Source organism: Camelus dromedarius, chromosome 3 (genome assembly GCF_036321535.1).
Source record: "Camelus dromedarius isolate mCamDro1 chromosome 3, mCamDro1.pat, whole genome shotgun sequence".
Taxonomy (NCBI): Eukaryota; Metazoa; Chordata; class Mammalia; order Artiodactyla; family Camelidae; genus Camelus; species Camelus dromedarius.
This window is the reverse complement of record NC_087438.1, coordinates 22,753,207-22,778,630: the sequence shown is the minus strand read 5'-3', so window position 1 is coordinate 22,778,630 and position 25,424 is coordinate 22,753,207. Positions and strand designations below refer to the sequence as shown.

The 25,424-nt window shown below is 37.7% G+C and overlaps 1 protein-coding gene across 2 annotated transcripts; it reads right to left on the bottom strand.

The window, feature by feature from the left end:
* Positions 1–1,261: 1,261 nt before the first annotated feature.
* On the bottom strand, positions 1,262–20,807 carry SUB1 (SUB1 regulator of transcription). Of its 2 annotated transcripts, none has more exons than XM_031443697.2 (5): positions 20,697–20,807; positions 18,156–18,228; positions 15,861–15,983; positions 5,904–6,012; positions 1,262–4,312 (listed from the first exon to the last, which is right to left on the bottom strand). In XM_031443697.2, exons 2-5 carry the CDS (start codon positions 18,225–18,227, stop codon positions 4,233–4,235), a joined length of 384 nt encoding a protein of 127 aa, XP_031299557.1. In that variant the 5' UTR covers position 18,228; positions 20,697–20,807; the 3' UTR covers positions 1,262–4,232. The 2 variants fall into 2 exon arrangements, with proteins under 2 accessions (XP_031299557.1, XP_010975932.1); XM_010977630.3 differs by having other exon boundaries at positions 20,717–20,796.
* Positions 20,808–25,424: the final 4,617 nt, after the last annotated feature.

Here is a 25,424-nt window from a genome sequence, read left to right as displayed (position 1 = left end):
ACAACCAAAAGAACTGGAAGCTTTTGCTATAAAGACATTACTGCAACAACTGGTAAACTTTGAATGGGATCTCTGGGTATATGGAATTCTCTGTACTATTCTGTTTGGAAAATAAAGCCAGAGAAGGGGCTAGTATAAGCCTGGAGCTTAATTAGAATAAGGCCTAAATGGAATTCTACCTCACTTTCCAAAACACGAGCTACAATACACAGTTTTAATTAAGTTCTGGCTTGAATGGCAGAAGCCCCTTGTATACAGCATTTTTGTTATCCAGACAGGTTAAAGTATCCAACTGCTGAGATTCAGGACAAGTGTTTTATTTTCTAGCAGTTAGAGAAAAGAAGTGGTCTAAATCATTCCCAAGCTAATAAGTTATCTAGCAGAAAAATAAACTATTTAAACTCTCTATTAAGAGCCAAAGAGTAAAATAAGAGGGGCATTTCACTTCAGGTAGAAACAGTACGTCATTGTTAGCCCAGAACTAAAATAGCTGTGGAAAGAGAGGGCTCAGAAGGTCTGAACTCTAATGAATTTATATGAAGTGGGCACGGCGGGAGAGGGGGTGTCCTGTGTAGCGAGAAATTTTACACAGACAGCCGTTGTCGTCAATAAACTATTATATAATAAATAATTCTACATATTTTTTAATGTTTCATGCTTTTCACACTCCTTTTCTATCCCATAACTCCTCTGAGTGTAAAGTCAGTGACTAACTGTGTAAGTTCCAAGTACTATTTTCTTCCTTTTTACTGGATTTTCGAGTCAGCATGTTTTACTAAAATTTACAGTTAATTAAGTGGAACAAAATAAGAGTCATAAGTAACCTTTCATGGATCTCTCTATCCCTGTGTTAAGTTTCCCTAAATGGAAATTTAAACGAGAGATCTCAATATGTAACTAGGGAAAAGTACTAACCAAGAAGGGAAAAACAGACACTTCTTTATAGAGTCTGAAATACCCAAAGGTGTCCATTATGCAGTTAATTATAACAAGGAATAATCAGACCACAAAGCACTCACACAGGTAAAGAAAAAAAGAGACCATATAGACTTCATATTTGCACTTTTCCATTTGGATCGAGTAGACGGAAAAAACGGACTCACAACATCCAGTCTCAGAGGTCCTCAGACTAAACCCTCTAAGGCTAATTCACATTCCAAAGCATTCACACAGAAAAGGATCCTGTTTGTTAATAAAACCCATTTAACAGATAACTTAGCCATTCATCTTCAGGTTTGTGAAACTGGGATGACACATAGGGTACATTTCTTGTTTTTATTTCAACATTTAAAATATTCACAGATGCAGTATTATATTCAATGACATCTCCATGGAAGATGTACCAAACAGAGCAGACAGGTATTCCACAATTACAGGATTACATATTTGTTACTATGTGAATGTTTACCCCTAGAGTTTACCTGGTAAAACACCATTGGAAAAAAAAAAAAAAGGCAAAAATGAGTGTTTCACTGGATTAATTTCCATAAAAAGTGAGTTGCAAAGAATTTCAGGAGAGATATCTAAATATCAGCACTTTTCTTTAATTTCAAACTTTTATAGTCCTCTTCTAACATACAACCACCAGGAACACTCAAATAATTAATACTCAATTCTTTCTTTTCCCCTCAATAGCCAAGCCAGGATGTACACACCTTTTTCCCTATGCCTTTTTTTCTGAACACATTATGTAAAATAGTTTGACCATCATAGCATCTTGACTAGCTAATGAGGTAGGAGTATTCTTCAAAAGAAGTTCTTAAGCATTTATGAAGCAAAACAAGAGAGAATAGTAAAATTAGTTTTTCTTATTTAGTGGTTGTTCTTTAAATAAAATGCCAAGATTATTTTAAAAGACATTTAAAAGACAAAGAGGAAAAACCTATCAGAAAGGCCCTGCTACTGAGCACATTCAGGGCTGGTGTGAAATTCATTTTGGCATTACAAGGTAAGAAACCACTGCCTCAAAATGCCAGGCTTTCTTCCTGGAAGAAATCTTGCAAGAAAAGTTTAAACAGAAAACAGAAGTACTCTTATCTTTTCTTTCCAGTACAAGTTATTTTTGTCTCTTCTTTTAATCCAGTTCTCATCCTTTTCTACATACAAAAAAGATTAATTTCTGTAAATTGCACATCCAATAATGTATTGAAATGAATTTAGCAGTAGTAACCTTACCAAAATCTGCCAGAGAAACACTCCTTATGTGGAAGTTTTAAGGACATAAATGCTAAACAGCTAGAAAATGCCTAGGTAACAGATTTCAGCACCATCTCTGTATTAGCAGATTGCTTCAAAATGCATACACCCACTAATTTCATATAAACCTAGGAAATTACCCATTAATCCCTCTTCATCTATACCAAAATCAAAGTTCTGTGTTCTAACTACCCTTTCTGTATATATAACAAGGATTACTTTACAAATCTACCCAATTCAGCTAATTGGGACATATGTATGTTCCCTAATAAGGGGAAAGTTTTCAATCAAGTATGATTTGTCTAAAATACATATTCTGAATACTTTGGTACCTATTATTTGATGAAGGTTAAAATACCAGGAAAGATTTCTTTATTTCCCCAATTATGTACATATTAGGATTACTACTAAAAAAGAAAAACTTAAAAAAAATCTTAAAAATGTAAAAGAAGTACCGAGAAAAGCTGCCAGAAAAAAAAAACTGATAACTCTATGTGGCCTGGCAGATGGTTTTGTAATCAAGTCCTTGACAATTCTACTATATAATGTTTTAGACGTAGTAATCAAACTTCGTGTAATAGTGCAACTCTCTGATATGGCAGTAACCATTTGAAATTAGCTACCAAAATAATTTGTCAACAAGAATTTTTTTTACATGTCTTTAAACCTTTCTTTTTACTATTCTATCTAGAATTGTGTCTTATCAACGTGATCAAAATATCATGTGTTACCATTTAGTGTGAAGAGAATTCCTTCCTCTTCATTGCCACCTTCTTTAATTTCATAGTTCCCTTACATTCTTTTCCTAAGGCACACCATGCCTTATTTATTGCTGCAAAGCCCCTGAAATCTGTGCCTCAACCTGTGTCTGCTTCATCACTATGGTTCAATGAAAACCACTTCAGAGTGCCTGCTAAAACTTAGTAACATTAAGTCTAGAATGCCATTGTCCAGTAGATTAACTGCCAAAGAACCAAGTCTACTGAAGCAAAGGCCAAAAAACACAAGTATATGCTCTATATGCTCCTTCTCCTAAAAAGTGACCACATTATCTACCATGACAGTAAAGCTGACTGATCTCTCTGGCTATATGTAATCCATACTCAATGCTACAAAATAAAATGTTACGCCAGTAAGCTGTCACTATTTTTATTAAATCCTAGTCTAATTTAACAGTATCTGATTTTATAGACATCATCCCATGGTGAATATGCTTAATAAGTGAAAGCAAATCAGACATCTAAGTCATTATTTTCTGCAGACTAAGCAGTAAGATAACAACTACACAGAACACTACAGGTAATGACATACACCTACTTGCTCAGAGTTTTCATACAAGCCATGTTGTTTATCAAACTATATGTCCTAATATTTAATACAGTAGAGTTAGTGATTGCAGTTTTCATATATTTTAATTACAAGTACCTTATTGAAATAACTAACATTCTGACAGTTTCAGACTTTCCAAATTAGCATAATATATTCAAGAAAAATAGCAAAAAGTGAAACAAAAACTGAATATGACAAGGTAAGTTATTAAAAGAAAAATGAAGTAAAGAAAAAAAGGGAAAAGCAGAAATATCATTGGCATGGGGAAAAAAATAAAAAGTCCAGACATTTGGTTAGAAGAAAACAGATCAACAATTACACAAATCAAAAGCTTATAAATTCAATGCAATGCAAATCCTTTTGAATGTAAAAGCTGAGCTGAAACTACAGGGTCTAAACTGTTATTTTTGGCCTTAACAGTACCAATTCTTCTGATCAAAGAAGGCCACAACAGTTAGGATTGTATTACTTGATTTTATTTTACACTAGGTGGTGGGCACAAAAGCAATCCTCCTTAATAAAGTTGACAGTTAGCTTCACTCAGAACATTTTTAATAATGCACATTTAAAAAAAAGTATTCATCTTACAAATTGTTCTGCAATCCAAATATACAATAGCTTGGAAAACAACATTTAGAAAACAAAAGCCAATGTAAAAAGACAGATTAAAACAACTAGAACAGTACAGATTTTATATGGCTCTGATGTTACAGTTTCCTTACTGCATCATCAATGTCAGAAATCTGTTCCTTCAGCTGGCTCCACTGCTCAGGATTTAAAGAAATACCTAAAAAAAAGTTTTAAAAATCAAACATTGACAACTTAAGTTTTCCTGAGGATTTGTTAATACTTCCAACTAAAATACTGTTTTATCAAAACTGCCATTTTGAATGGCACAATGGTACATTAAGAATCAAATCTCTTCCATTTGTTAATTACATATGGGTCACAATGACCTCAGCAGGTCAATCTTATATCCAGTTTTACTTTCAACACTGCAACCCGCACATAATGCCTATTACACTCAGTGAGAACAAATGACGATCTGAAGATTCATCTCCCAAGTGCTGGCAAACTAGTAGGCTAAGTGGCCAGGCCCAGACTTGGTATCTGACATCCCATTTCTACAACCAGTTAGTTGGTTCAAACATTAGTGTGCTCAAAATTTCCACAGGAACTCAGCATAATGACTCTCCTGAGTTCTTCCAGGAGCATTCATTTCACTTTGGAAAAATCAGAAGCATGATCCAAACAGGACTCGTCAGAACGTTCACACTGGTTAAGAGCGCACTTTGCAGTCATGCAGTCAGGGTTCAAATCCCATCTGCACTATCGCTAACTATGGCCTTTAAAAAATTACAGTACCTCTAAGCCTCAGTTTCCTCACCAGTAAAATGATTCTTGTAACTCAAAAGGTTGTTGTGAGTAATTAAATTAGCTAATGTGGATAAAAACTCAGCATATCACCCAACACATAAACATTTAAACCATTAGCTAATGATGTGTTGTTCCTATTTAAGATGTTAATGAATGAACAGAAAGTACTCTGTACTTTAAACGGTCCAATGTTCTAATCCTGGACTCATATAAACAAAGGAACTAGAACTGGAAGAACTAATGTATTTCTCAGGAAACTGCTGGGAGGATATGAAATTGAGAGGAAGGAGGAGAATGCACTGGGATAACACTTAGGAAGGGCTTTAAAGTTAATCAAATCATTTTAGTAAGCAAACAAGTGGTATTTTTTAAAAAGACATGCAGGCAAAGTAGAAGCAAGTAAGGAAGCATTTTTCCACTAGCTAAAGATCAACCTAAAGTGGCTAACTACACAAATATATGAGTTTCTGTTGGTACACAAATGTTCTCTAGCTATTTGGTGAAATAAAGTATTCTTCTGTGATGCTGACATGCTTGGGACTGGATGAAGCACAATGGAAGGATGAAGAGCCACTTAAAAGATACCACCCTAAAGAATATCCTTTTGGAGATGCTCCAAAAGGAAATACTGTAAACCAGGATTTTCCATTCCCAATTCTATTCCATCCCAGTGCCCCCACTCTACTTCAGAACTGATGTGATCTTTTTAAAGCTACATTCAAATAAATTAACAGTCTAGTGAAGTGGTTTTAGGGGTATTACTGAGGGGTGGGGACGCAGTGGGTATTTCAACAGCTGTATGGAAGACACCTCATTAAAATAACTGAAGTGTCATGTCCAAAAAAGCTACAGAAGAGAAGCAATCAACTCAGTGAGGATCTTCCATGCCCTATGCACTGCCAACATTATTTCAGTTTCAAGTAAAGTCCAAACAACTTTAAGCTTAAATAATTTTAAGTTTAGTCCCAATATTAGGACTAATTCAGGAAATTAAATCTCACCTTTTCTTCCTGGTTTCATTTCACCTTCCGGATCCATCCAGTATTCTCTAATATCAATTAAGACTTTCCCTTTAAAGTCCCGAACACTGACATACCTCATTTTCCCAATCTGTAAAAAGAAACAAAAACATAAAAAGCTGTTCAACAGTGATTTCCATATTTATATCCACACTTGCTGAAAGCTTACTCTTTTAATCGCAAAAATAACTGCTATTCTCAATATCAAAACTACACCAAAGGAATTATCATTGTTAAAAAGAAATCTTTCTAAAAAGGATGAAACTAAACAAAGCACATCTCACGTTTTCAATCATTTTTTGCATTAAAAGAACCATTAGTAAAACAGTATAACCACTATGGAAAACAGAATGGAGGTCCCTCAAAAAAAACTGAAATAAAACATATGACCCAGCAATGATCTAGTAGCCCCACTTCTGGGTATATATATCCAAAAGAAATGAAAGCGGGGTCTTGAAGAGGTATTTATTCACACACCCATGTTCACAGCACCATTATTCCAACAGCCAGGAGATGCAAGCAACCCAAATGTTCATCATCAAATGAACAGACAAAAATGTGGCACATATGTACAACAGAGCATTATTCAGCTTTAAAAAAAGAAGGAAATTCTATCACATGCTACAATATGAATGAACCTTGAGGATATTACATGCTAAGTGAAATAAGCCATCCAGATGTATAAGTGGATGATTCCACTTATACAAGGTACTTAAGAGTAGTCAGATTCAGAGGCAGACAGAGTGGTTACCAGGGACTGGAGAGAGGGAGAAAGGGAGAGTTGTTATGCAACAGTTTCACAAGATGAAAAAGTTCTGGAGAGCTGTTTCACAACAATGAGAACATACTTAATACTACTGTATGCTTAAAAATGGTTAAGATGGTAAATTGTATGTTAAGTGTTTATTATCACAATAAAAATCACTGGAAAACAAAATCTTGTACAAACTACAACTGAAAGAATCTCAAGACTTAGCTACATTGGTTTAGCAACCATTCTAAGTAAAAGAATTCAGAGGTCCAGTCAATAACATGAGAAAGCTTTTCCTTTTAGACCTTCATTTCAAATAACATCTTTAATACTATCTACTTAGCCTCAAACTGAGAACTTAAAACTCCACAGAAAACTATTTTTCTTCCACTGCTGCTCAACACAAACTACAGAGTTGCACAGGGAAGGAAAAGGCTTTACTCAACAGTGTCTGTAGGCACTTTTCAGGATGTCATGCTGCTACAGTGTTCAGTCCAGCACTTAAACCAAGAAATCACACTTTCTAATCAAAACCTCTAATACTCCTCTTTTACTCATTTTAAACCTACTCTTCAATCTTACTTATTTCAAATACTAGCTACGATTCTGTGCTTAAAACACATCATCATGTAAAAGTTCCTTCCCCTACAAACCTGAATCCCTTAATTATTACATAATTCCCTTTATTGGGATACCAAGCCTTGCTACAGTAGAACCATAGTTGTGCTGACACAAGTACACATTTACGGCTTCCATCTTGCCTAGGTCCTCTCAGACTCCCTTTTCTTATTCATCTTCCTTTAGTTTCTCGTTCTCAAATAAGTTTCTCGTTCTGTTGGTCTGCCCCCCACTTGCCACACAGTCCATCAGGTATGGGTAAGTGCCTTCAAATCTCTCTTCTCTGTATTTACCCATATTATCATCAATTCATAAGTTCCTTGCCTTTTGTACCCCATTTCTTGCATATACAATTGACCTTTGAACAACTCAGGGGTTAAATGCAGTATAACTGATAGTCGGGCCCTCCACATCCTCAGATTCAACCAACTACAAACCACGTAGTATTTAGTACTGAAGAATATCCACGTATAAGTGGATCCAGGCAGGTCAAACCTGCGTTGTTCAAGGGTCAACGGTACATTCTTTCCCTTTCCATGGTTTCTTATCTACCATTTCCAAACACGTTCATTCTCCTCCTTCTATAAAGCATCTTCCCTAATCTGCATTTTATAACTTTCCACGTTTCCTTTTCCCCTTTATTGTTAACCTTTGAAGAGAGAGAACTGCTGTTTGCACTAATTAAATCAGTGCCTGTCATATTATTGAGTTCCCAGTAAACTGTTTTAATGGATGAACTGAATAAATAAGACCAAAATAATTATCACACTGACACTCCCGATAGTGATTTGTAATACTGATTTAACAACTAATAAATTTTAAGTATCTTAGGCAGCTACCTCACTGAAATGAACAGTATGTTTGGTTTTTATACTCACCCACGCGATAGCTAAATAAATAAAATTAAAATATACTGAAACGCTACCAAATTAATATTGATTCGGCAAGTCAAGTAAGCATTCAGTGTGGGTTTAAACAGTGGAAGAGACTTCAGGCGGTGGGATTTGACCTTGAAAAAAATGACAGGCCATTTATTAAGTAAAAGGAAGAAAAAAGTGATGAGGATATAGACAAAGGAAAGCAGAAGGGTACAATACTGATGACATTCAAGGACTGGCTGAATATATGGAGCTGTACTGAAAAAGACTTGAAAAGCCAGGAAGAGAATTTTGAAGCCTTTATAGGTCCTTGGACTAAGGACCAAAAACAAAAACAAAAACAAAACAAAAAAAGCAGAAGCAGAATAATTATATCTCTACTGCAATGTTTGCCCATAGTCCTGAGAAATCTGATGCAGAAAAACAGGGATACAACTTTAAAATCTCACTGGAAAAAAGAGTTAAAAATCAAGACTGAAAGCAACCTATTTTTTAAAAAGAGACAGTACATTTTAAGTATATTAATGGCATTTTACCAGTCTTCAATCAGTAACAACGAATACTCAGTTATTTTCTGTGAAGAGCACAGTACAGTAAACACAACAAACGGTTAGCGGGCTACTTTTACTATGCTTGTCCCCCAGAAACTTCTCACAAACTTCTTCATCCACAATTTCAACAAGGTGTGTATAAATGTCTTTGTTTGCTACCGATGAACTTCGTAGAAGCATTTTCTTCCTTACAAACATGACTGACCATCCACGTATTTCAAGCTTAGGGAATTTACAATCTAAAGTTCCTAGTCACGTTTCAAATAACTTGTGTTCAATTACACTAAGTAAGAAATTATTCAAACTCAGAAAAGATTATAGGTCAATAAAGTGACACACTAAAATTTGCCAACAATGCTTCAGAGAACACCAGCACTAAACAGCTGTAGGGCTAGGAGAAAGGGAAAGCCTAGGGACACAGACTAATGTTGCTCTACCACAATCTGAACCTTCGTTGTACACTAAAAGTAACTGTGCATTTTGTATACTATCCCTTCATATATCTAGTGTTCACTTTAGCATAGAAAGAAAGCTTTAAAGCAAATCTCCAAATAAAGATAGGCCATACAGAAAACTGCACCATTTTTATTCCACGACTTTACAATCTCCAAGCCCAAGGTAGCAAATCCACAGTATGCACATTCATTCCCGAGGCTAAGCAATGGGGCATTAAAGGGAAAAGAATTAGAAGGATACTTTGCTCCAACATCAGGAAAAAGACAAAGATGTTTGCTCCCAACATGTCATTTCAATATTTTAGTGGAAATACTAGCAGGAAAGAATTAAACGGATGATGTATAACTCAACAGATAAAATCATCAACACAAAATTCTAAGAAGTCATAAATTGCAATATTTTTTCAATCCATCTCCTAGAGTAATAGAAAAATAAGCAAATGGGACCTAATTAAACTTAAAAGTTTCTGCACAGCAAAGGAAACCATAAACAAGACAAAAAGACAACGTACAGAATGGGAGAAAATATTTGCAAACGATGTGACCAACAAGGGATTAATTTCCAAAATATACAAACGCTCATAGAGCTCAACATCAAAAAAAAAAAAAAAAAAAAAAAACAACACCACAATCAAAAAATGGGCAGAAGATCTAAACAGACATTTCTCCAAAGACACAAAATGGCCAATAGGCACAGGAAAAGATGCTCAACATTGCTAATTATTACAGAAGTGCAAATCAAAACTACAATGAGGTGTCATCTCACACCAGTCACAATGGCCATTATCAAAAAGTCCACAAATAACAAATGCTGGAGAGGCTGTGGAGAAAAGGGAACCCTCCTACACTGATGATGGGAATGTCAACTGGTGCAGCCACTATGGAAAACAGTATGGAGGTCCCTTAAAAAACTAATAGAATTGCCATACGATCCAGCAATCCCACGATCCAGCAATCCCACTCTTGGGCATATATCTGGAGAAAACTTTTTGAATCAGAGTTTTAGAATGAGAAAAGATACACGCACCCCAATGTTCATAGCAGCACTATTTACAATAGCCAAGACACAGAAGCAACCTAAACATTCCATCAACAGATAAACGGGTAAAGATGTGGTACATGTACATACACATACATACATACACATACACACACACACACACACACACAATGGAATATTACTCAGCCATAAAAAAAGAATGAATGAATGCCATTTGCATTCAACATGGATGGACCTAGAGATATCATACTAAGTGAAGAAAGTCCAAAAGAGAAAGACAAATATTATACATCATTTACATGTGGAATCTAAAATATGATACAAATAAACTTAATTTAAAAAAAAAAAAAAGACTCAGAGACACAGAAAACAAACTTATGGTTACCAAGTAAGCAGGGAGGCGGGAGGAATAAATTAGGACTTTAGGATTATCATATACACACTACTATATATCAAATAGATAAAACAAGGACCTACTGTATAGCACAGGGAATTATATTCAATATCTTGTAATAACCTATAATAGAAAAGAATCTGAAAAAGAACAGATATACATATACAAAAACTGAATCACTCTGCTGTACACCTGAAACTAACACAACACTGTAAATTATACTTCAATTTAAAATAAATAAATAAACAAAAATAAATGAATGAACGGAGAAAGATACTGTATTCACAAACAGGAACTTTTAATACTATCAAGTTGCCAATTCTCCCCAATTTGAATCAAAATCCCAGTAGGCTTTCTGGTAAAAATTCACAAGCTAATCATAAAATGTGTATGAAAATACAAAAGACATAGAATAGCAAAAATAATTATGAACATGAAGAATAATGTTAAAGGACTTACACTACCAGATTTCAAGACTCACCATAAAAGCACACACAGTAAGTAAGACAGTGTGGTACTGGAGTAAAGACCAACAAAAAGGGGGAGAGCACGTGCCTAGCATGAACGAAGTCCTGAGTTCATTCCCCAGTACCTCCATTTTAAAATTAAACTAAATAAAAAATACCTTAAAAAAAGATAGACATACAGATCAATGGAACAGAACAGAGTTTAGAAATAAATACATATTTTATATATTTACTGATTTTCTTTTTAAGATCCAACATGATTCAATGGGAAAAGAATAGTCTTCAACATATGGTAATGGTACAACTGGATTATCCGTACAGAGGTGAAAAATTAGTCTCGGCCCTTATTTCACACTATACACAAACTAATTCCACATGGATTAGCAATCTAAACATGAAAGTTAAAACTATAAAAATTCTAGGACATACAAAACAAACCATGGTACCAAAGGAGAAAGGTCAGGGAGGGATAAATTAGGGGTTGGGGATTAACAGACACACATTACTATATATAAAATAGATAAGCAACAAGGATCAACTGTACAGCACAAGGAACTATATTCAATTTCTTGTAATAACACATAATGGAAAAGAATCTGAAAAGAAAACATGTATGTGTATATGTATGTATAACTAATCACACTGCTGTACACCTGAAACTAACATTGTAAATCAACTACACTTCAATAAAAAAATTTTTTAAGAAACCATAAAAATTCTATCCCCCTCGAAAAAAAAACTGGCAAAATTTTTGTGAAAAATAAAAAAAATTAAAATGAAGTAATTTTTGTGGTTGGGGTAGAGAACTATGTTTTAATAGGAAACAAAAAGCATTAACTACAAAAGAGAAAAATTGATAAAAAGACATCTTCAAAATTAAAGCTTTTTAAAGGTACTTAAGAAATTAAAAAGACAAATCACAGACCCAAAGAAAATATTCACTTTACTTGCATCTGACAAAGAACTGTATCTAAAATATATAAAGAATTCTTAAGCTCAATAAATTAAATGAACTTTTTTTTTAATAGGCAAAAGACTTGAACAGATTCTTCAAAAAAAGATGTAAGACACTGGGGAAATACAAAGTAAAGCTAAACATCCATTAATTAAAGTGGATAAATTTTTTAAAGACTGGCAATACCCAGTGACAACGTGGAGCAACTGGAATCTCATACATTGCTGGTGGGTGTGCAAAATAGAAGAGCTACTTTGGAAATCAGTTTGACAGTTTCTTATAAAGTTAAACATACACTTAGCCTAAGACCCAACAAATACATCTGGTATTTACCCAAAAAGCAAAAATGTCCACAAAAGATTTGTACAAGAATATTCACAATAGCTTTTTTCTCAATAGCTGAAAAATAGAAACAATCCAAACATCCATTCAAAATGAATGCATAATGGATCAGCAAACTGTAGCACAATCATACAATGGAATAAAAAATCAGCAATAAGAAGGAACAAACTACAGATACTCAAAACAAGGACTGATCCCAAAACACTATAGTGAGCAAAGGAAGCCAGGCACAAAGCAATATAAACTATATGATTCCATTTATATGAGGCTCTAGAACAGGCAAAATAAATTTATAGTGACAGAAATCAAACCAGTGCTTAGCTAGGACACGGGAATGGACTATAAAGGGAGGCCAGAGGGAACTTTCTGGGGTGATGGAAACAGCCTCACTACAACAGCCTGTACATTTATTACAGCTCATCATGCTTCAAATGTGTGTGTTTTATTTTATATAAATTATATCTCAATAAAGTTTATTTTTAAAAAAGAAAATAACTTGTCCAATAGTGACCTCTCCCTTGAGAAATAAAGCTGACAAACTCTTAAAAAAAAATACAATGATTAAAAGTAGAAAGAATAAAGATCACTGCACTTACATGTCATAGGAGAAAGTAACAGAATCATGTCACAAAATGCATAAGTTTTTACATGCTTATAATCTGGAGGTTAGCAGGGAAAAAATAACATGTACATCCTACAGAACAGTGAATCTCAAATTTTTTTTGATTTCCTGTCCCCTTTGAGGAACTGATTAAGGTTATAAATAATCCCTTCAAATACAAAAATATTCAAATAAAATAATAATTTCATGGACTCCCTAAATGAAACTCCGAGGTTAAGAACATTTGACTCTGCAGTAACATAATTCAAAGTAACAAGTGTATCCTTAAAATCATCAAATCAACTAAAGTAGTATCACTGATCTTATGTACCCATCTCTGAAGAATGGGGATCACAGTCCCCTGCCTCAACCATTCTGACCTTTTAAGACACAAGTGCTAATTACATGACAGTCCTCCAATGCAGCTTTAACATCACCTAAGTCATCTCAAGTAGATTATAACCCTACAGAACCTAGCTCTTAAAATTCCGAGCTGAAGAAACCAGACAAAAGGCTAGTAGTACGTCCTCTCTCGTCAGGATTCTGCCCAAACCATTCTAACAGTTTGAAAGATCGGCGTAGTGACTTTCTCTGTGTACAAGTCTCTTCAAATCAGAAGCTTTCATTTAGACAGTTGCTTATGTCTGACATACTGGTTTACCAGAATTTAAGATCATTTCCTCAAGTTCTGTTCTCAAGAGATTGGTATTTAGGTTAAAAAAAAAAAAAAAAAAGTCCTGCTTTATGGCTACTAACCAATACCTGAACAATTTTAATTTAGATTTTCGATCTATTTGTCTTTAGTAAAGTACACCTGATAATCTGGGTCCTTAAAAATTCTAGTAATTTCAAAAGAAGTTCTACCCTGAAACTGTCTTCAAGGCATTTTTCTTGGAAAATGAAAAAACACAGAAAACATACAGCCCTATTTTTAAAAATATACAATTTTTTATAAAATCTTACAAAACACAACAAGAGTAACTTATTTTCCTTCCAAAAACCCTATCCTTCACCCATCTTTGTAATGAAATTATCAAATCATTATTACTAATAAAAACGAAGTCCTCATTTTATTTAATATAACCAATATACTCTAGTGTTCTCTTAAACCAATTAAAATTCAGTATTAACCACTAAAATATTTTTCTATGGCCAAAATACTATTTCAAGGAAAACGCTCTAATGGCAATGAAATTAAATATCACATCTTAGAGTGGCTACACAGACTGCTTTCACAGACTACTAGATCTGTGAAAAGTCACTTTGAAAATAGTTTATCCTGTACAGCACAAGGAATTAAATTCAATACCTTGTAGTAATCTATAATGAAAAAGAATATGAAAACGAATATATGTATATATATGTATGACTGAAACATGCCATACACCAGAGACTGACACATTGTTAACCGTACTATTCAATTTTTTTAAAAAGGATTAAAGAAAAAATGCCCATGGTTACTTCAAGAGGCACTTTCAAAAGGATAAGGCTTAGGAGCCTTCAAAATAAAGGTTTAAGAACTGAATTCACTCTTTTTGGTGAGATAACCTCCTCATAAAAGTAGAACTGCTTTCCCAAAACTGCTCTAACAGTATAAAATCTCAAAATGTGGCTCCTGGTTTCTTTATCTGTAAAATCAGGGGTTAAGTCGACAAGATAAAACCCATTAATAGGCCACAGATGCTCTATTATTATCCAAGTAAAGGCAGGCATACAGTAAACAGAATTGATCAGAGAAAAGCCCAAGATAGTTGCGAAGTAAATACTTAGTACAAACATACACAGAAGGAAAAGGTAATACTCTTGCAGATTTTTACTTTTCATTCTGCCCCTTAAATTAGCTTCCCACTGCACTTAGAATAAAACTCAAACTAAAAATTCCCAACAGGAAAGCCCTGCAAATCTGGCTCTTCATGGTCCCTTCCAATTAGATTTCCTACCTATACTCTCAGCCACTTTCCAGACTCCAGCCACAGGGGCTCCCTAATTCCTGCAAGCTCTTTCCCACTTCAAGGCACTGCACAAGACCCTCTACTTTGAAAATGCTTCCCTCCCCCATTCCCCTGGCTTGGCCAGCTGCTCCTTCATATCTTAAGCTTCAATTGTCACTGCCTCAGAAAAAGGTTCTCAGAGCACCTTCTCTCTCATAATAATCTGCCCTTCGACTTCTCAGCCCTTAATATAACTTTAATTGTACTATCTACTCAAAGAAATGAAGGCTCTTTCATAATTCTTCCTTACATATAAACAGTATGATCTATAATCATCACTATTCATCCTTTGGAAAAACCATCTAAGCCCTTATCACCTCACATAATTTATCCCCACTGCCTCTCCCCATAAATCCTTCTTGTACCATGAGGCCAGTATCAAGTCTCCCTAAAACAAGAAACCCAAGAAAAGAAGCTATACCAAATCTGGGTAATTTGATCAACTCCCTCTAATGAACTTCTCTCACTTTACCTCTCTACTCAACCTTACTACCCACAATATATAAACAGAGGGCAAGTTTTAGTAAACCCACTCACCTTTCCTGTTACCAAGCCAAAACAGAGCAGATTGTATTACTGCTTCCCTTCCAGGAATATTCTATCCGTACTTCACAGCCCAATACTAAATCTACTTCTTCCAAACTGCTTTCTAAATGTGCAGTTCTCAATCTCTTTTTTTGGATTTCTCCAACTTTTGAATTTTCATTGTTTTAAATATAGCAAAATTACAGAATTCTAGATTTTAACAATACTCTACCATCATGTAAGTTACTTTCATTTCTACTGACTTGTTCTTATATTCCCACAAGTATCTTCAGTCAAGAGGATGGTAACATACATGATAGATTATTATGCATTATCAGATTAAGGTACTTTTAACATTCTTCAGATCAAGTCACGTAATTAATTCCTCTGGATCTAAGGAAATAACATTACCTGAAACATGTTATCATCTCTGCTGCTGCTGCTCTGCTTGGAGGATGACAAGGCTCTTGAAGTTTCACCAGTTTTTTGCTTCTTTACAGGTTTTTCTGGAGCAACTTGCTTTTTCCTCTTTAACTTGAAAGAAAAACAAGAATATGGTTAAAACTTGCATAAGAACAAAACACAACTCAGGTTAAAAAGATTCCACTACTTTTGAAGACTTAAAGGATCAAAAGGCTAATTAAGAAAAAAAAATCATAAACATATACATACGCAAGTTTCACTTGACAACAGAACTGTAAAACTAACCTAGCACTGTTATCCAGCACAGTGCTTTCGAAGCGTGTTGTCAGAAACCCAAAAGAGGGGAGGGGACAGCTCAGCGGTAGAAGACTGTGCCTAACATACATGAGGTCCTGGGTTCAATCCCCAATACCACCATTAATCAATACACACATACATACACACATACATACATACATATATACACCTGATTACCCGCCCCCACACCCCCAAAAAAAGAAAAAAAATTGAGAAAAAAAGAAACTCAGAAGATACTTCAGGCATTAGACTGGTATTCAGAGAAAGTTATTTTATACACTGAATTCCACATAAGATTTCCTTGGGAGAAAAAATGATGGCGGGAAGGGGGCACCTGCTGCTTTTGAATAAACTTTTGGAAATCACAAGTCTATTAACTAGTCAGTTACTTATTTTTCAAAGAAAATATACTAATTAGGAAGAATAAAACCAACTTATGATTATTTACTTATGCCTGTCTATTCCAAAAGGGACTTAAATTGGCTTAGGAGGGTTATGAGTAGGCTAAGTTAAGAAAGCTATTTTGTACTGGGCACCAGAGGATCACAAAACTTCCTCACCAAAAAAGTTAAAAATAAAAAAAATTAAAAATTAAAAAAAAAAAATAAAGTACTTAAAAAATTTCCTCACCACACACACACACAAAATTGCTCACTGAAGATAGACAGCAATGTGTTGGGCTAGCATTCAAAATCAAAACAATGTTTTAAAAGCAGCATTACTATAAAAGCTTTTCATAAGGCCTCATTCTCAAAGTAAGCTACAGCCCATGCAATCTAGTAATTCTCAATCCAAACAATAGAGGGCAGTCATGTTCCTTAATGGAAGGAAGGGACACACTTTGAACATTTTACTAAACTAGATGAAGCTAGGTACGACATAATGTATATATTCATGTACATAAACTGAAAAAGTGGATTTATTTAATGTAAATACAGGATTAATAGTACTATTTGAGACAAACGGCAAAAATTAACTCAGCTCAATACGCAGAAAGCAATTATTCTTTGTATCAGGGTCCAGACAGTCCCTGTGGACTGGTACATGACTAGCACATAACAGCTCAATAAAAATTTGTCAAATGAATGTATTCAAGTGCATATTTAAAAATTAAGGGACGTTTCCTTCTCGAATACAGCTGTGCATGCTCTTAGAAGCCTTCTTTCAACCTTCCAGGTGATACCATATTCGGTATTTCCCTATAAAGGTGCATCTCCTCCAGGATTCTCATATAAACTCTCTCTTAACTAACACTGCTAACTGAGCTCAGACACACAACTATCTAAGCTTTCAGGAGATACAGGACAGTTCTGCATGGAAGAGGCCTTGACCACAGTGTGAGATGCTCAGTTAAACAAAATGCAGTTAAACTTAATAGCACAGTTCTTATCTAATGCAGAAAAAGCCTATTCTATCAAAATGGGTAATTTCATGTTAGCTTTGTTGGGTGTTAACTAAAAGGAGGGAACCAGTGTAAATAACATTCTGATTTAGAAAGTACCAAGCCTACATTTTATGTAATCCTCGTAGGGCTGCATAAACATCAATGGCCAAGACATCTGTCAAACTGACAACTGCTGTCAAGGAGTTCAGATAATCTGACTCAACTACTACACAGAATACCTACAGATTAGGCAGATTACTAAATAATGGCACACACAGTGGCTTTGGCCTAATTCTAGTGCTACCCCCCTAGAGTCTAAAGACAGTGGTTCTGCAGCTTTAGGGCTCCTGAAAAGCCTCAACAGGAGACTTGTTAAGTCGGAGGCTTGCTCAAGTATGACTTAGGGGCTTGGCACGTGCATGTGTCTACAAGAAGCACACAGGCACTTTCATCAAGTGGTCCAGGGGCCACTGCACTTCCAGAAACACCTATCCAGATTCTCGTTTTAAAATTCTGATATGCTTCACTGTCCTTCAGAACTGGATGTGGGCAATAGTTATGAATTAAGTATCAAGAAAATGACATGGTGCAGTTATAGTCACCTTTTTGTCAACTTCACTGTCAGAATCACTGCCGGAAGAGCTTGAAGAAACAAGTTCCTTTGACTTAGGCATTCTGAAAGAAAAAATACATTACAAAAATAATTTAAGAATTGTTCTACAATTAACTCTCCCCCAATCAAAGATTTAAGAATCCCATGGTTCATTCTACCATTTTGCGGTACTGGAGCTGTTTCACTGAGCACAATGCTAGAACTTATACTCTTAATCTATGCTCTTCCAAATTGAAAATAACACGCAGAGTGAAGTGTTCTGAGCCCAGCAAGAACTAAATGTCATACCCATCTCATTACTCCTACACCTCTCTCTCAAAGCCAATGGGTCTTTTTATACATCATTTTAGCAGGGTTAGATGTTTATGGATAGGGTAAATTGCAAGAAGACAGCTGACAACAATCACTGTTAAAACCAGGAAGAAATATGATTAATTACTCTCAGTACTGCTTTATACAATTATTCTCTGCAGGAAATGACCCCAACATTCACACAGCATGGCAAACAACTGTACTACACAGATGTCGATATCTAATTGATTTTACCATTATAATCCTATTTTTCATATTTTGTATATGTTCTTAATATTTTTTGGCTTTTTGACCATGCCATCAAAATATCAAGTACCAATTCAGAGTTATACATAATTCACAGTTAATTACATTTTACGCTGATTTTCTACTCTGTAATACAACTAAAATTTGAAGAATGTGCTTATGGGAGGGGCAAAAACCTTCTACAAATTCCTACTGTGACCCTAGTTCCCCAGGCCCCCCATGCAGAGGTATCAGGCAGAGCCCTGCTTTCACGTGTATGTTTACACTTCCTGAGCACAAGGCAGACTCTTTGTGCCTCTATGTTTCCCAAATTTCAAGGAATCCCAAGGCATACTCTACCTCTTTTCAAAGCACTTATAATACTAGGTAGTAAAATGCTTTTCAAAACAAGTATCTTTGCTCTCTTCATCTCCATCTCAGAAGAGACTGAGTCCTATTAATTTTTTTATGCCCTAAAGGGCCCAATATACGCAACACACACTGTTATGTTTGCTGAATTAAAAAAAAAAAAAAGACTTCAAAAAAATCATAAATAATTCAGGTCTCGACTAAACTTGCACTAGCACTGGCACTGAATGTGTCCCACAACAGGAGGTCAAGGTAAAGGAGATGGGCCATCCTTGGCCTAGCCCCTAATTCAAAAAGCTCAAACCATGCCCAACCCAGCCATGTTGATTTCCACTGGCAATTTTTTGATGACAAGAAGAGTAAATTCAGAAGGGAGCAGCAACGTTCATAAGCACGTTTTATACATTAGTATTGTCACTGCTCCACTTTACAATCTAATCTCCAAGATCAATTTATTTATTTTTTAATGCCAGCTGCTAATAATGCCAAGAAACATTTTTCAAAGGTAATTAAATTAAACATAACCTATTTTCACTTTGAAACGGCCAAGCATAACCCTACCATCTGTTCATGAAAGGCGCCTGGGGGCCTAAGATCATTTCAAAGAATCACCAAAGAAACAGCTTGGGTGTTTAACCCAAATAAGTCCATCCAACACAAAGACAAGGTGATGGTAACCAAAGCCAGCCTCTTTGAACCTCTAACAAAATACCCTTTTACTTAATGAGGCTTTACTGCTCAAGGAAAAAAAGGGGTGGGGGATGCAGACTCTTAATCCTGACAAAACGATACTAAAAGCGGTGGTGTAGAACATATGCAAAACACAGCTAGGAAAATAAATCTTCGATCTTTAATGATGGCGTGGAGGAGGATTAGAAGACACGAGGTGAAAATAAACTAGAACTAAAGGGCCCATGATTTCGGTACAACACGAGGGCGATAAGCACCGAAAAGGAGGAAGAGGGTCGCGCGGTGCCAAGAAGCCGCCAGGACCCCAGGACTGGGAACGGCTTGGGCAGGGGGAGACAGGTTGGTCGGAGGGGGCGTGGGAGGCGGCGAAATGCGGAGGAGACGGCGTGGGGAGAGGAGGGACTTGCACCAAGCGCCATTTTCTTCTCTTGAAGCGCTCACTACCCCCAACCAACCAGCCGTTCTCCACATCCCCGAGCCCCAACCGCACCCCCCACCCTCCTCCGACAAGGTCCGCGCCCTCCCGGCCCCAGAGCGCCCCCCATCCTGGGGGCAGAAGTGGGGGCCCCTGAGAGACCTTGGGGAGGCGCAGGCCCCGCACGCGCCCCCCCCGGGCCCCGGAGGCCGCTGCGTTGTCCCGGGGGCGCCCCGGCCCCCTCCCCGCGGCTCCTCGCCCCAGCCCTGCCGCGCCCCGCCGCCCTGGGGACCAGTCTCAGGCGCAGAAGGTTCTGCAGCGCTTGAGGCGCGGAATCGGGGACCGAGAAGGTGGTTCGGAGAGGCCGAGGAAGGAAAGGGAGAGATCAGGCAGCGCCGCCATTTCCCGCAGCGGTCGCCGACGAAAGGGACGGCCGCAGGCGGCAAGCGGCCCCGCTGGGAAGGTGGGGGTCGGCCGGGTGGGAGTTCGAGGGGTGGGGGCGGGGTCCCGAGCACTCACGCTCCGCTCCGGTAGCCGACCTGCTTTCTGCTCGCTCGCTCGCTCGCTCGCTTGCGACTGACAGAGAACCGGAACTGACGGCAGCCAAGAGACGCCGGCCCCGCCCCGCTGGGGCTGCGGACACGTGATGGGGCGTGGCCTCCTCGCCGAAACCAACACCGAGACCCTTTCCAGGGCCTTAAAGGGACCGCCCCTGGTCCTGAACCGAAGCCAGGAAAGTGAAATGCCTCAAAGATTGGATCTGACTTGTGAGTGAATGTGGGAATGAATAAAACAGGAATGACAAGCACTGAGCTTTGCAGTTGTTTCATAAACGTTTCTTGTATTAAAGTGAAATGCCCATACTGAAAAAGATCAACACATCTGGCCCATTTTCTGAGAAATGATCTTTGTAGGCCACCCCCTACTCCGGTATTTGACCCTGGCAGGTAAAATCCAAAGGAAAGGAGCCAAAGTTACAGCGTTCAAATCCAGACAGTGCCAATGAGTGCAGAAGTACATTGCAATGAGGCACTTTACGTATATTACTCATCCTAACAAGCACTTTTCAAAGTAGGAATGATCAGTCTCTCCATTTTATAGATGAGGAAACCGAGGATCAACAAGGTTAAATAAGCTCTGCTGTACGTTGTACACGGAGTGAATCATGATTCAGATCCTACACTGCCTGAGTCACACTGCTGCAGACTGAGGGATATTGCAAAAGCTCTAGCCCACTCCTATGCATGCAGTGTCAGGCTAGATGACCACCTTTAAAAAATGAAACACTGTATAATTCGTTTTGTAGAACCTTCCAAAATGGCAGGAATAATCTATGGAAATCTAGATCACGTTACCCTTGGGGAATATAATTTGGAATGAGTATGAAGGAACATGTTGGGATGCTGAATATGTCTTGATCTGGGTAGCAGTTAGACAGGCATATACAGATGTAAAATTTTACTTAGTATTTGTGCATTTTACAGTATATAAGATACACTTCACTGAGAAAGTTGAAAAAGTCAAAAATAAAAATATGAAAATTAAACTGTAAAAAGATAAAACTCACCCAGTAACCACTGTTCCAGCATGGTTGCTTGCTAGCCTGGAGTCTGCAAACCCAAAGGCAGTTACAGAAGCAACCCCTCTGACCAAACTCTGGCCAGCTGACCACAGTTCCCTTGGGGCTAACAGTGCCCCGGGGGAACTGTAGCGGGTATTTGATTGGAATGATCTCATAAAGTGGGGTAACTAGTGGCTCACCAGGTGTCCTGGGCCCCAGGAGCCTGGGAGCCATGGTTCTCTGTCAAAATCTGGATGCTGGCTGAGAAAGGACAGAGTTCAGGGCACTGGTTGGAGTCATTTGACCCACAACCTCCCCTCCCTCTCTTCCAGGACAGAAAGAGCTACAACTTTCTTTACACAAGTACAGGAAACTGCCCAGAGATCCTTTCCCAGTTATTCACTCATACATTGAGCACCCACTATATGCCAGCACTGCTTTAAGTGCTGGGAATTCAGGAAAGAATAAAACTGAAAGGGTCACTGTAAACTCATGGAGAAGACAATAAGCAAGTAAAGAATTAAATAGAGATGGTAGTTTCAGATAAGTTCTATAAAAAAATGAAAGAAAAACAGGATGATGCAGAAGAGAGTGTTTGGGTGACGTTAATTTAGATGTGAAAGTATTTAAAGCTAGGAAGTGCTGGCTTTGAAGAGCTCCAGAAGCCCAGGTCTAGCCTTTCTCTATATCCAAGATAGCACCACTGCCTCTTCCTCCTCACCCATCCCTACTATTAATAAGCACCAAGGAATCCCACAGCTTCCCTGCAGTGGTGTCTACACCCAGAGAAATAGATCTGTGCTACACACAAAATAGCGCAGGACTCCCTGTAACTGTGAAAGGTAAATTACAGCCACAAATACTATAAAATTCCAGAGAGCTGGGCTTCTGGGTTGGAACAGACTGGGAACACTTTGAAGAGGAAAACAGCCTTAAACTTGACCTAGGGATATGAGAGAGAACATTTGGAGTGGGAAAAGAGGAAGACTCTCAGGTAGGTACGACCGCAAAACGAGTAAGGCACATGGAAAGGCCATGAGGAGTCAATCCTATTGGAGCAGAGAGTTGGCACAGTGGAGGAGTAGGAGATTCATCTGGAAAAGTGGGGCGAAGCCAGATGACAAAGGGCCCTGAATGAAGTCCGAGGAGTTTGGATTTTATCCCACGTGAAAAGGAAGAGAGTGAGGTGTGGAATGTCTGAGGTGATATAAAGATTGAGTTTTATGGGGTTCAGGGCAGGCAGTCCCAAAATATACCAATTTGGCACATTGATTATTTTGAATTAAAGTTACTTGAGAAACAGCTGATACAAGAAGGACCTCCTTGTCCCCTTGGAAGCAAGAAATAAATCTCCCATGTGAAAGGTACCCTCCTTGTACCAGGAGACAGAGAGACATCCTTATTATCAGAAACAGGGACTTCAAGGCCAGGAAGGTTAGATCACCAAAACTTGTTACTTTACTAATTTACTACCCCAAGCCCAAACTTTTTTTGCCTTGTCAATTCTTCAGAAATGTATTGTTTATTTGTCTAAGAAGTATTTTAAAAAAAAAAAACTGCCTCCTTTGTCACTTCTACCCATTCATACAAATTAAATTTGTTTTTCTCCTGTTACTCAGTCTCTTGTCAATTTAATTATTAGACCAGTCAAAAGAATCAAGAGGAGTAGGGGGAAATTTTCCCTTCCCTGACAGGTTGAAGAAAGAAGAAGGAAGAGCTGGAAGCTGGAGACATCGTAGAGGAGGGAGCTCTAACTGCCATGGTAGGAAGTGATGAATTCCTAGGATGTCAAAGTGACTTTCGTTTGGACTTGGTTTCAACTGAGCTGTCTGTGCACATGTCTGGGTCCAACAGAGGGAGCACTAAGAGTAATAAGTTTAAGTTCTCAACTTAAACCACAGGGGTCCAGGTAACTCTCTTTGAGACCCATTTGCCTACATTGAATGCAGAGGGGAGACAGCCAACCTACGTTCTTTGCCACTGATTGTTGCCCAGCTGCGGTATTGTGTGGGCTCAAGGTGGCACCCAAAAATAAACTCCTAGGCCCCAATGTGCAACAAGAGAAGACACTGTACCCAAGAGCGAGAGAGGCTCGGAGACTCCAGCAGAGCAACACTTGGTAAAAGCAATGTTCAGTGGTGACCACCAGGCTCTGCGTCAACCTCATTCCCTGCAGAGGGAGATTCAAGAAGTGCATTCTCACGGCCGCTCTCGTAGAAGGCATATGTGGTACAGAATCTCAAGATATGAAGAGGAACAGGAGGTGGAGGAACGGTTAGGGATTTGGCAAAGTAGAAGCAGAGTGCAAACCTGAGCTGCCATGGAAGCCTGAGGGTGCCAGGGATGGGGGTAAAAAAGAGGGTGAACAACTAAGTCTACATATGGAGCAATTAGATCCACGGCACCCACCCTCGTCGGAGAAGGGAGTTATATCTTCTCTGGGAAAACCAGAGAGGGGATGGTGTGTGTGCAGACACTGAGGGCCACACAGACGACAGGGGAGTGAGTCCAAGTCTGAACATCAACGTGAAAACATTCCCCCCCAGACGCTTTCGCCTTCTAATGCTGTCTGACTTTTAAAAGATTAAATGCAGACAACAATACAAATTAATCTCTTTTTAAAAATGTGTCATAAAACTCTGAGTCATAATAAAATAAAAGTAAACATGAAAATAAACATGGACCCAGTCTACTTGCTGCCCCCTAGACACACACACACACCTTCATCCCTCTCTCTCACATGCACCCATCTAAAGAAATTGTAGGAGAGGCAGAATTTGTAGGAGAGGGTTTGCCTCCACCCTCTGTGGGTCCTCACTGGGCCTGAGAACTCAATTGACTTCAAACTAAGAAACAGGAGGAAAGCATATACAAATTTATTTAGTATATGATTTACATGACACAGAAGCCCTTATAAGGAATGAAGACCCAAAGTGGCAAAATCTAGATGCTTTTATACTGGTTTGAATTAGAGGTAATTGTGGTAAAGTTAGTTATGTGGAGAGGCTATACAAAAATAAGAATTATTTAAGAAAAGGTCTATTTGTATGGAATTTTCTCAGTCTCAACTTCTAGTCTTGATGATAAAAATGTTACTTTCCTTCTGTATATGGGAAGACAGCTTCCATATGGGGGTTTCATCCCCTGCTTTTACAAAGAAAAAAGAGAGGGTCCGAGTAGCCTTCTTGCACCTGCTGTCTAAGTGCCTTTAGCTCAAAATAATGTTGATATCAATTTTAAGGCATATTTTGCAATGACGGATCTGGCCTCCTGCAAAATCATGCTAAATATTCCATGTTAACCAAGTGCACATAAATGAATACAGCATTTATTCCCTTGTACCCTTGCCCCTTTAACAGAAGTTTTCATTCAGTTTCTGTGTCACTGAGGGAACTGGGCTGTGTGCCTGCGGTAGGTTAGGGTTTCAATTCTCTGAGCTTCAGGAGGTGGAGAACGGTTAAGGAAGTATGAATTTTTAGAAGCAGAGAGATGTGATGCTTTGCATGCAAATTTAGCTGGCTCCGTTTTCTTGGGTTGTGGTTCCTGGTGAAACCATCAGCAAATCCTGGTTCATAACTGATTTCTATTTTTTAAATTCAGTATGATTCAAAAGGTAAACAAAAATTAATTTTTACATTTGAATGACAGAGGGAAATTTTTATGGACAGCAAAATAGGACAACAGTG

Bases quoted from the DNA above. Each gene is read 5' to 3' on its own strand.
- SUB1 (XM_031443697.2), bottom strand. From the start codon at position 18,227: ATGCCTAAGTCAAAGGAACTTGTTTCTTCAAGCTCTTCCGGCAGTGAT. The intron at 15,984-18,155 runs GTGACTATAACT...TTTTCTTTCAAG, and splicing joins ACAGTGAAGTTGACAAAAAG to TTAAAGAGGAAAAAGCAAGT. The intron at 4,313-5,903 runs GTGAGATTTAAT...ACTTTTTTTTAG, and splicing joins AATGAAACCAGGAAGAAAAG to GTATTTCTTTAAATCCTGAG.